A 12,934-nucleotide genomic window follows, 5' to 3' on the forward strand; every position below is an offset into this window, starting at 1 on the left:
ATTTATGCTTGTATGCTATACACTGCACTGTACGGTCACTAGTCTTGGCTATATTCGCCATAGAATGGCTAGACTACAGCAGCAGAAAAGCAAGGGTGCTGAGGCACAGGTTTTTTTCTATGCTGCTTGTATTGCAGGTGTTGCAGTGTTCATTTGTACTTATGCTTGTATGCTATACATTGCACTGTATGGTCGCTATTCTGGGCTATATTCCCCTAGATGGCTAGTCTACAGCAGCAGAAAAGCAGGCTTTCTATGCTGCTTGTATTGCATGTGCTGCAGTGTTCATTTGTACTTTATGCTTGTATGATATACATTGCACTGTACGGTCGCCATTCTTGGCTCTATAAGTCGGCAGCAGCATATAAGCAACACAGGCTTTCGATGCTGTTTTTGCTGCATGTGATACTGTTCCACGGCACTGCTCCCCATTGGGTGCAATGCTCCCCTGTAGCACTTGGTCAGCCGGGGTCTCTACTTGACGTGGCCAAAAGAACCACCTCTCAACCCTGTCCAAGGACAGGGACGGAGTTGCAATGGGATAGAGACTTGCAGTCCGGACAGGCCATGGGCAATCTGGATCATTGCTCCCTGGCCACCCTCACTTGGATTAAAAATCGGTGCTCCGGGGGGGTCCCAGGAGGCTCTCTGTATGATGAGGTAGACGTAGCTCATCAGGACTTTGATCCTGACACCGCTCTCACTCCGGATACACCGGATGGTGACGCCATAAGGAATGATCCTATAGCGTCCATCAATGGAATGTTGGATCTTTTCTCCCTCAGCTCCCCCAGCGGAGGAGTCAGCTTCACAGCAGGAGAAGTCCCATTTCAAGCTCAAACGTATATTGAGTATTGTTCTGGCCACGCTGACTGCAGAGAAGCAGTCCAGGAACACCACGCTTCCCAGATAAGCGTTTTCTCCAAACGTATTAAGGATACACGTTATCACTTTCCCCCTGACGTGGTCAGGCGTTGGACCCAGGGTCCAAAGGTGGATTCTCCAATCTCCAGGCTTGCGGCTAGAGCCATAGTTGCAGTGGAGATGGGACTTCACTTACAGATGCCATTGACAGACAGATGGACTCTGGTTGAAATCTGTCTGTGAGGCTATCGGCGTGTCGGTTGCTCCGGCATTCACAGCCGTATAGGCACCCTAAGCTTTTCAGCTGTTCTTGCGCAGCTGGTCTTGAGCACAAGTACATCTGTGCCGCAGGGGCGTCCGTAACCTCGCAATGTCTGCATTGCGACTTACCCTATTAATGCTGTCCTGGAAGGACAGCCGAGGTTTCGGTCCTTCCCAGGCTCGGGCAGGTCCCAATTGTCCTCGTCCAAAAGGGCTGAAAAGCCTCAGAGGGGCTCAGCTGCCGGCCGGGCTCAATCACGCCCAAGGAAGGCAGCCGGAGGAACCGCTACCAAGGCGGTCTCCTCATGACTCTCAGCTCTCTCATCTTTCCGCGTCCGCGGTTGATGGCAGACTCGCTCGCCTTTGGCGACATTTAGCTGCCACAGGTCACAGACCGGTGGGTGAGGGACAGTGTGCCCACGTGCACAGGACAGAGTTCTGTTCTCGTCCTCCGACTCGATTCTTCAGAACGTCCCCACCTCCCCACCGAGCAGATGCTCTTCTGCAGGCAGAAGGAGTGGTAATCCCGGTTCCTCTTCAGGAACAAGACACGGTTTTCCTCCAATCTGGTTGTGGTGCCAAACAAGGATGGCTCTTTCCGTTCCGTTCTGGACCTAAAACTGCTCAACAAGCACGTGGAGGCCAGGCGGTTCCGGATGATACCCTCCGCTCCGTCATTGCCTCAATGTCTCAAGGAAATTTCCTAGCATCAATAGACATCTAAGATGCTTATCTCCACGTGCCGATTGCTACAGAGCACCAATGTTTTTCTACATTTCATGATAGGAAACGACCAGCTTCAGTTCGTAGCTCTGCCATTCGGGCTGGCGACAGCCCCACGGGTGTTCGCCAAGGTCATGACGGCAGTGGTAGCAGTCTTGCACTCACAGGGACACTCTGTGATCCCTTACTTGGACGATATACTTGTCAAGGCACCCTCTCAAGAGGCATGCCAACTCAGCCTGAATGTTGCGCTGGAGACTCTCCAGACGTTCGGGTGGATCATCAACTTCTCAAAGTCAAACCTGTCACGACCCAATCACTAACGTATCTTGGCATGGAGTTTCATACCCTCTCAGCGGTAGTGAAGCTTCCGCTGGACAAGCAGCGGTCACTACAGACTGGGGTGCAGACTCTCCTTCAAGGTCAGTCGCACTTCTTAAGACGCCTCATGCACTTCCTCGGGAAGATAGTGGCGGCAATGGAGGCGGTTCCGTTTGCGCAGTTTCATCTGCGTTCACTTCAATGGGACATTCTCCGCCAATGAGACGGGAAGTCAACATCCCTGTACAGGAAAGTATCCCTTTCACAGACGGCAAGGACTCTCTGCAATGGTGGCTTCTTCCCACCTCATTATCACAGGGAAGATCCTTCCTACCACCGTCTTGGGCGGTGGTCACGACAGACGCGAGTCTGTCAGGGTGGGGAGCGTTTTTCTCCACCACAGGGCTCAGGGTCCGTGGACTCAGCAGGAGTCCACCCTTCAGATCAATGTTCTGGTAATCAGAGCAGTGTATCTTGCCCTACTAGCCTTCCAGCAGTGGCTGGAAAGAAAGCAGATCCGAATTCAGTCGGACAACTCCACAGCGGTGGCATACATCAATCACCAAGGAGGGACACGCAGTCGGCAAGCCTTCCAGGAAGTCCGGCGGATTCTGATGTGGGTGGAAGCCACGGCCTCCACCATATCCGCAGTGCACATCCCCGGCGTAGAAAACTGGGAAGCAGGCTTCCTCAGTCGCCAGGGCATGGACGCAGGGGAATGGTCCCTTCACCCGGACGTGTTTCAGGAAATCTGTCGCCGCTGGGGAAGGCCGGACGTCGACCTAATGGCGTCCCGGCACAACAACAAGGTCCCAACCTTCATGGCACGGTCTCGCGATCAAAGAGCGCTGGCGGCAGACGCCCTAGCGCAAGATTGGTCGCAGTTCCGGCTCCCTTATGTGTTTCCACCTCTGGCACCCTTGCCCAGAGTGCTACGCAAGATCAGATCCGATTGCAGCCGCGTCATACTCGTCGCCCCAGACTGGCCGAGGAGGGCGTGGTATCCGGATCTGTGGCAGCTCACGGTCGGCCAACCGTGGGCACTACCAGACCGTCCAGACTTACTGTCCCAAGGGCCGTTTTTCCATCGGAATTCTGCGGCCCTGAACCTGACTGTGTGGCCATTGAGTCCTGGATCCTAGCGTCTTCAGGATTATTCCACGGGGTCGTTGCCACCATGAGACAGGCTAGGAAGCCCACGTCCGCTAAGAACCACAGAACGTGGAGGATATTCTTATCCTGGTGCTCTGCTCAGGGAGTGTCTCCCTGGCCATTTGCATTGCCTACCTTTCTTTCTTTCCTGCTATCTGGGTTAGAAAAAGGTTTGGCGCTCGGCTCCCTTAAAGGTCAGGTATCGGCGCTATCCGTCTTTTTTCAGAGGCGTTTGGCACGCCTTCCTATGGTGCGCACGTTCCTACAGGGGGTTTGCCATATCGTTCCCCCGTGCAAGCGGCCGTTAGATCCATGGGATCTGAACAGGGTACTAGTTGCCCTCCAGAAGCCGCCCTTCGAGCCTCTGAGGGAGGTTTTCACTTTCTAGACTATCCCAGAACGTGGCTTTTCTGGTAGCGATCACATCTCTTCGGAGAGTGTCTGAGCTGGCAGCGCTGTCATCCAAGACTCCCTTCCTGGTCTTCCACCAGGACAAGGTAGTGCTGCGCCCCATTCAGGAGTTTCTCCCGAAGGTGGTATCCTCTTTTCATCTTAATCAGGATATCTCCTTGCCTTCGTTTTGTCCTCATGCAGTTCATCGGTATGAGAAGGATTTACATTTGTTAGATCTGGTGAGAGCACTCAGAATCTACATTTCCCGCACGGCGCCCTTGCGCCGTTCGGATGCACTCTTTGTCCTTGTCGCTGGTCAGCGCAAAGGGTCGCAGGCTTCTAAGGCCACCCTGGCTCGATGGATCAAAGAACCAATTCTTGAAGCCTACCGTTCTGCTGGGCTTCCGGTTCCTTCAGGGCTGAAGGCCCATTCTACCAGAGCCGTGGGTGCATCCTGGGCATTACGACACCAGGCTACGGCTCAACAGGTGTGCCAGGCAGCTACCTGGTCGAGTCTGCACACTTTCACCAAACATTATCAGGTGCATACCTATGCTTCGGCGGACGCCAGCCTAGGTAGAAGAGTCCTGCAGGCGGCAGTTGCCTCCTCGTAGGGGAGGGCTGTCTTGCAGCTCTAACATGAGGTATTTCTTTACCCACCCAGGGACAGCTTTTGGACGTCCCAATCGTCTGGGTCTCCCAATGGAGCGACGAAGAAGAAGGGAATTTTGTTACTTACCGTAAATTCCTTTTCTTCTAGCTCCTATTGGGAGACCCAGCACCCGCCCTGTTGTCCTTCGGGATTTTTGGGTTGTTTCGGGTACACATGTTGCTCATGTTGAACGGTTTTTCAGTTCTCCGATGTTACTCGGAGTGAATTTGTTTAAACCAGTTATTGGCTTTCCTCCTTCTTGCTTTTGCACTAAAACTGGTGAGCCAGTGATCCCACTGGGGGTGTATAGCCAGAAGGGGAGGGGCCTTACACTTTTTAGTGTAATGCTTTGTGTGGCCTCCGGAGGCAGTAGCTATACACCCAATCGTCTGGGTCTCCCAATAGGAGCTAGAAGAAAAGGAATTTACGGTAAGTAACAAAATTCCCTTCATTATCGCAGGGTATCAATGGATTTCTATACCAGCAGAGGGTCTGCTGAACACCCCTATTCCGGCCTTGAAGATGCTACTATGAAAGTGATTTTTGCTATGTATTACAATACAGTGGCAGTATGGTAGCACAAACATGATCTCTGGTTCAAGTCCCTTTTAAGGGGGTTGTTCAATCTTTGGGTGCAAACCTACAGTTGCTCTTTGTGACTGCAGACTTGTGAATCCTCGCAGTGTGTGCACTGTCAGGATTATTCGGGAGTGGGCAGATGCGTGACCGCAAGTATGCAATTTACATACATGTGGTTACATGCAGGCTAGACTTGTGTGGTCCCACTCAAAACAAGTGAATTAAGCAAGGCCTGTCCCATCTAGCCGAAACGTAACTGGGAGTATGCAAATCACGGAATTGTTGTCACACACTGCCCACTCCCAGTATCGACCCCGTAGAATCCTATGAGTGACTTAAGACAAGCCCTCATCCTGAAGAACCTCTTTAAGGGACTAATAAAACAAAAGTTAAAAAGGAAAAAAAACATTTTAATAAAATTCTTCACCTCCAATTCACCCCCTCTTTTCTGTACTAAAAATAAAGAAAACCAATAATAAAAATACACATGTGATATTGATTTGTCCAAAAAGTCCCATCTAGCAAGATATAAAATTAATTAACTCAATAAGTAAATGTCATCATGAGAAAAAAATCTAAATGTCAGAATTATGTCTTGTGTTTTTTTTTTCTCGACGTAATGCCGTGAAAAATGAAAAAAAAAAAATGCAATAAGAAGCGATGACAGCGTCATATATACCCTAAAATGGTATAAATAAAATATCATCTCACCTCACAAAAAAACCCTTACACAGCCCCATTGGCCGAGAAATGAAAGCATTGAGTTGTGGAAGACGGCGACAAAGGAATTTATAATTTTGTAGTGAACTTAAAAAAAAAAAATGAAAACAAACTATACAAGTTTGGTATCGCTGTAATTGTATTGACCTTGAAAGTCATTTTAAAAAAATCATTTTTACCAAAACATGAATAAAAACGAAACAAAAAAATTCTTTTTTTTCTCGCAACGTTTATCCAGTCTTCACTGCACTTGGATTTTTTGTCTCGTTTTCCTGTTTATAGAATGGTAAAATGGATTGTGCCATTCAAACTACAAGTCGTCCTACAAAAAAACAAGCCGTCAAATGACGGTCAACGAAAAAATGAAAGCGTTATGGTGCTTAGTAGGTGAGGAAAAAACAAAAGCGCAGTAAAAAAGGAAAATCGCCCAGTTGGGAAGAGGGAAGACACATGATTAATATGGTGCAAGGCATGGAAGACTTTATTTTGTGCAAATAAGACAGAATTTTGGCACCTTTCTCTTATTAAAGAAACCTCAGTATTTTATGAATATTGCACTTTTGGAAGTTATTGTCTGTGAACCTTTCACATCCTAAGCTACCTTGACCGTTGCTTCCTACAGGCATGCATCAGGGCTGGATGGTGGACTTGGAGCCTCTATACATCTAAAAAAGAAAATAAAACAACCAAAACTTGTGTGTTTATAGTTTTAACAACCATAATCTATTTCTAAGGCCAATCACTAGAACTAGGCCAAAAGCATTTTGGCTTTCCTTAAAGGGAATCTGTCAGTAGATTTTTGCCTCCTCTTCTGAGAGCAGCATGATGTAAGCAGAGATCCTGAATCCAATGATGTATCACTAAGATTACTGGGTACAGCTGTTCTGACACAATCAGAATTTTTACGTTTAGCCATGTAGCAGAGCGGAGAGAGCTACTCCCGCCCACACCAGCCTCTCAATATAGATTGTACATTGACAGTGAGGTGTCAATCAGAGGAGGGAGTGTGCAGGCCTGCTGTGCATGTGACATTGTAGTTCACACAATGAGAAGTCCTGCTGCTTAAGCAAACATAGCAAATAAAAAACAGATTGGACCTTGACAGTGTGGGCATCCCTGGATTATCTATGTTAACCCTTGCAGCATACGGTTTTCAGCTTAAGGCCCTGTCACACGCTACGATATATCTAACGATATGTCGTCGGGGCCACGGAATTCGTGACGCACATTTGGCATCGTTAGAGATGTCGTAGCGTGTGACACCTACGAACGACTGTGAACGAGCAAAAATACTCACCTTATCGTTGCTCGTTGACACGTCGTTCATTTTCATAATGTCATTCCTCCTTCTGCGCGCTGGTTGATCGTCGTTCCTGAGGCAGCACACATCGCTCCGTGTCACACCCCGGGAACGATGAACATTAACTTACCTGCGTTCCGCCATCAATGCGGAAGGAAGGAGGTGGCCAGGATGTTATGTCCCGCTCATCTCCACCCCATAGCTTCTATTGGGAGGCCGCTGTGTGACATCGCTGTGACGCCGAATGTCCCTCCCCCTTCAGGAAGAGGATGTTCGCAGCCCACAGCGATGTCGTGAGGGAGGTAAGTACGTGTGACGGGGGTTAACAACATTGTGCGCTACAGGCAACAAATTGCCCGTGACGCACAAACGACGGGGGCGGGTCCGATCGCAAATGCGATCGCACGATATAACGAAGCGTGTGACGGGGCCTTTACATAGCAAAAACCTGCTGATAGGTTCCCTTTAAAAGCATTCAGTGGAACACATCTGAGGTGCATATATTATTGGCTTGCAAATAGTTCTGAGTTATTCATTGTTCTCATAGATAAATAGATGCTGGAATGGCCTGACACTTTTTTCCAGCTTTTTTTCCAGAAATCTACAAGTTTTCGACCTGGCAATAGCTAGAAATGACAAAGAGCATAATGATATAAACATGAAATCCATAAAAAGGCAGGATACTTTTCCAACTGATTATTTTTTTTCCTTTATTTTAGTGGAAAGTCTTCAGAATTATGTCCTAAGTACTCCCGGTGAGTCAGGAACGTCGATGTGCCAGTATAAAAAAGATGCCAACCACACTGAATTTATGAGTTACGGACAGGTAATGCAAATTGCAGATAATCAGCAGTTACGTTAGCATTATCCTGAGATGCATTAAAAAGGAAGAAGTCAGCTAACGGGTGTATATGCCATATTAATAATGCATTTAAATCAATAGCCTAATTTCATATTGTCTGTGGCGTCCTAAGAGAAACTGCTTAAAAGAACAAAAGGTTTTTGGCCTTGTGATTTATTGCTCCGCGAGCTGCAGCATGTCCTTATACACTGCCCTATGGTTGGTTTATCTAAACTGAATAAACCCATATATCACAGCTTATAGAGAAAATAAGCAAAGGAACGAAAGACATGTTTCCTAGATGTTTGTTATACAACAGATGGCAGTCGATGCTCTCCTGTCGGCATTGCTGTTTATGACCCATTCACGTTTTTTAAGCACCAAGAAAGAGTGAACTCGAATTGTCTGCTTACTGTCCAGAGCTGGATTATCTCTTCAGTAGTAGGGAAACCTTTCCCAAAGTTTTGTTCTGATAGGATCGCCTCCTGTTATTGGCTCATAATCATAGCTCATGTTGGGAGCGATATTATGGAACGCAACACAATATGGCTCAGAGATTAGGAGAAATGGGATTCGGAGCTTGAGTTCTACCAAGACATCATGTCAATGGAGGTTTTAAGATCTCTCCGTGTTTTCAGGAAACTCTTTCAAATACTCCAGTTGTCTTCCACTCTACAAAAACAATGTATAGGTAATTTGACTGACAAGATATAAAGAAAAGGCATATAAACAGCACAGATGAATATACATTTTTTACACTATAGAAAAAGTCCATCATGCAAAGATAGGTGATAATATTTGTCATCCAGTGCATAGAGTATAACTTGTGAAGTTTCAGTCTGTTCTAGACCTTCATAAGACATACAACTGTAAGGATCGTTCCCACTAGGAGCTAAAATAGAATTGACTAAGGGAACTCAACTGGCATCAGAAAATTGGGACTGTGCAGCTGTGAAGGAGAACCTTCAGCAACCTCTGTCTGTGCTGCACAGCTCCAATTTTCTGATGCCAGTTGAGCTCCTTTTGTCAATTCTATTTCAGCTCCCAATGGGAACGATGCTTAGAAGTGATGACGGTCAAGAACAGTCTGATGACGGTCCAAAACAAACTGAAACATCACACATTATACAGTGTGACGATCTAGAACCGACCAAAGCGTCACACATTATTCAGTGTGAGGGTCTAGAGCAGACCGAAACGTCACACATTATTCAGCGTGACGGTCTAGAACAGACAGAAACGTCGCCCATTATTCAGTGTGACGGTCTAGAGCAGACCGAAATGTCACACATTATACAGTGTGATGGTCTAGAACAGACTGAAGCGTCACACATTATACAGTGTGACAGTCTAGAGCAGACCTAAATGTCACACATTATACAGTGTGATGGTCTAGAGCAGACCTAAATGTCACACATTATACAGTGTGATGGTCTAGAACAGACTGAAGCGTCACACATTATACAGTGTGACGGTCCAGAACAGACCGAAGCATCACACATTATACAGTGTGACGGTCTAGAACAGACTGAAGCATCACACATTATACAGTGTGACAGTCTAGAGCAGACCGAAATGTCACACATTATACAGTGTGATGGTCTAGAACAGACTGAAGCGTCACACATTATACAGTGTGACGGTCCAGAACAGACCGAAGCATCACACATTATACAGTGTGACGGTCCAGAACAGACCGAAGCATCACACATTATACAGTGTGACGATCTAGAACAGACCGAAGCGTCACACATTATAAAGTGGGACGATCTAAAACAGACTGAGACATCAAACATTATACAGTGTGATGGTCTAGAACAGACCGAAGCATCACACATTATACAGTGTGACGATCTAGAACAGACCGAAGCGTCACACATTATACAGTGTGACGGTCCAGAACAGACTGAAGCATCACACATTATACAGTGTGACGGTCCAGAACAGACCGAAGCATCACACATTATACAGTGTGACGGTCCAGAACAGACCGAAGCATCACACATTATACAGTGTGACGGTCCAGAACAGACTGAAGCATCACACATTATACAGTGTGACGGTCCAGAACAGACCGAAGCATCACACATTATACAGTGTGACGATCTAGAACAGACTGAAACATCAAACATTATACAGTGTGATGGTCTAGAACAGACCGAAACGTCACACATTATACAGTGTGCATTGAATGGCACAAATAAATATCATGATTTCTACCTATCTGCGAGTGCGGATTCTTTCTATATTGTTATACCTATGGGGCGTGAATACCGAGCTCCCCAGAAGTGCTGTATGTCTGTGCTGAACTCAATTTACATTTTTATTATGACCCCTGAGTAATCATCTGAAAGTGTGATAGGTGTGAGGGCCTCATGCCCACATGAAGTGATGCGTTTATAATTCTATCATTACTATTTTTGTGCTCACTGTTAATATTTTGTGTTACAAAATTTTTTAGTATTCGTTGATTGTATTCCTTGTGTTTTGCCAAATTCTGACTGATGATGACCCAGTCTTGTCTGATCAGTACTTGGAGTTTATCACAATTTATGTATTTTTGATTGTACACACGATTTTTGAGGATTGACCCCATTGACTGAGATCTGGTCTTTCTTGGCCATGAACCACAATGTCAATAGTTTTTGTTCACCAAGCCCCGTAGTTATCACTTTTACCTTGTGACATGGTCTCCAACATGCTGGAAAAATGCATTGTTCAGCAACAAATTTGGATGAGAGGTTTTGCTTAAAAAACTCACAGTAAAACATGCAATGTGTGAAACCACCCTAATAGGTTAATTTGACATTTCGATTATGATCCCTAGTGCATGAAAAGATTAGGATTTACATTAGATAACATGTAACAACAAAGATATAGTACTTCATTGACCTTTTACTTTTTATAGGCTAAAACAGCTGATTTTGATGAACCGTTGCAAATACAGGAGGATACACCATGGTCTAAGCATCATAAGTGAGTATATTACAGAATTATAACACTACAGATGACTCTTAAAGCACCACTGTCCACTGGAGTGGTGCTCTAAATCTCAGTCTCCCTACCCTGTCTCATACTTCACCTATGTGGCTTCACCTTCTTTCGCCACCAGTCCAGTTGGTTTCTGGTAATTTGTGACCTGCCGGCAGCTCCAGTGTTTCATGGAGTGCGCTGAAGGTCACCAATCAATGCATCTCTATGGGAGCCTCGATCTGGCTCTCATAGACTTGTATTGTACAGAGTTGATCTGTGTTTGTTGCCTATTGCTGAGAGATCAGTTATAAGAAATGCTGTTGTGTTCATGCTTATGGCAGAGGTTTAGCTTGTGATGTAACTGTTAGCTTTTGGCCAGTCAAAAGTTATGGGCAGAAGATGGCGCTGGGTGACACCAAAAAAAAAGTGAAGTCGCCGAAGGGTGTAATTATAAGACTGGGGGCAGATGACTTAGATTTAGGCCGAGGCCACACAGGGATTACTGCGAGTCCTCATATCATATGACACTCGTCTCACGCTCGCAGCACAGTGGGAGCCGTGTGTCATGCGACTGTGGTCTGATTATGCGATCAGACCACAGTTGCAGAGGAGAAGGCCGATGCTGCGGACGGGAGGAGCGGCGCTGCAGAGGAGAGGGAGGGATTTATCTCCCTATCTCCTCCGTTGCCGGCTGATGCGAGAATCGCACCGCTCTCGTGTTACACCGGTGCATCGCGAGAGCAGTGTGAAGTTTCTCTCGCCCCATAGACTTGAATGAGTGCGAGTGGAACTGGATCTCATTACACTCGCAGCATGCTGTGACTTTTCTCGGTCCGATTAGGGCTGAGAAAATAATAGCTCATCGGAGCGGGCCCATAGAGTAATATTGGTCCGAGTGAAATGCGTTTTGTTTTTTGTTTTTTTTAATGCATTCCACTCACAACGTTTTTCTCGTTGTGTATATTAGGCCTTAAAGTACCAGTCCAGCAGTGAAATAAAAAAACAAAAACGCTGGAGTGGTGCTTTAAGGGTGATTTCAGACACAGATGTTTTTGGAGAAAATAACACTGCATTTTTTGAGCCAAAGTCAAAAGTATATGCAGCAGGAAGGACAAGTAAAAGGCTTCCTTAATATTTTCCATTCCTTTTAATTCATCCTGACTTTGGCTCACAAAATGACATAACAAACTGCTGCACTTTATATGACCGATGTTGGGTCACATGACTGATCTTCATTATTCTAAATGTGCCAAGCAGTTATAAACCAGGCACAAAGACAACTCCGGTATAAGTATCTTCATAGAATATATTCATTTGGTGTAATAGTTCACGGAGTTTTCTCAGCGGATCTGTTACCAGATCACACAATATAAAATGCATATATTAGGAAAGAGATGTCTTAGACCTGATGAGGCTGGTACACTTACTTTGAAAATCTATATCAGAATGGCTTCAAAATCCTAATATTAAATTAATATTATGAGTTAATTTAGAAGTTCAGATATATAATGAAATGGCTCATGAGTCAAGTGTAAGCAATCTCCATTCACCCAGCCTGACTGTCTGCTTGTACTGAGCAACATGAGACCCCAGCAAACTGAGGAGCTGTCAATCGTGGTAGGTGGGGGTAGATTGATTTTAAACTTTCACACAGGATTATATAGCTATTGTGACTTAAGGCTGCTTTACACGCAGCGACATCGCTAGCGATATCGCTGGAGAAAGCACCCGCCCCCGTCGGTTGTACGTCACGGGCAAATCGCTGCCTGTGGCACACAACATCGCTAGGACCCGTCACACATACTTACCTGCCTAGCAATAACGCTGTGGCCAGCGAACCGCCTCCTTTCTAAGGGGGCGGTTCGTGCGGCGTCACAGGGACGTCACATGGCAGGCGTCCAATTGAAGCGGAGGGGCGGAGAAGCAGCCGAAAGAAAGTGACGCCCACCTCGTTGCTGGAGGACGCAGGTAAGGTGTTGTTCCTCGTTCCCAGGGTGTCAAATGTAGCGATGTGTGCTGCCTCAGGAACGACAAACATCCTGCGTCCAAAAACAGCAACGATATTTGGGAAAGGAACGACGTGTCAACAATCAATGATTAGGTGAGTAATTTTGATCGTTATCGGTCATTCATACGTTTCACACGCAACAACGTT

At 46.2% G+C, this 12,934-nt stretch overlaps 1 protein-coding gene across 6 annotated transcripts in view; it reads left to right on the forward strand.

Moving 5' to 3' along the window:
- Positions 1 to 12,934, forward strand: part of LRCH1 (leucine rich repeats and calponin homology domain containing 1) — a 330,560-nt gene that overhangs the window by 175,192 nt on the left and 142,434 nt on the right. For all 6 annotated transcript variants that reach the window (XM_075336886.1, XM_075336889.1, XM_075336887.1 and 3 more), the window contains exons 9-10: positions 7,685 to 7,791; positions 10,715 to 10,782. In XM_075336886.1, the coding sequence (XP_075193001.1) occupies positions 7,685 to 7,791; positions 10,715 to 10,782 (175 nt within the window). The remainder of the gene's footprint in view (positions 1 to 7,684; positions 7,792 to 10,714; positions 10,783 to 12,934) is intronic.

This window comes from Anomaloglossus baeobatrachus, chromosome 2, assembly GCF_048569485.1.
Source record: "Anomaloglossus baeobatrachus isolate aAnoBae1 chromosome 2, aAnoBae1.hap1, whole genome shotgun sequence".
Lineage (NCBI taxonomy): Eukaryota > Metazoa > Chordata > Amphibia > Anura > Aromobatidae > Anomaloglossus > Anomaloglossus baeobatrachus.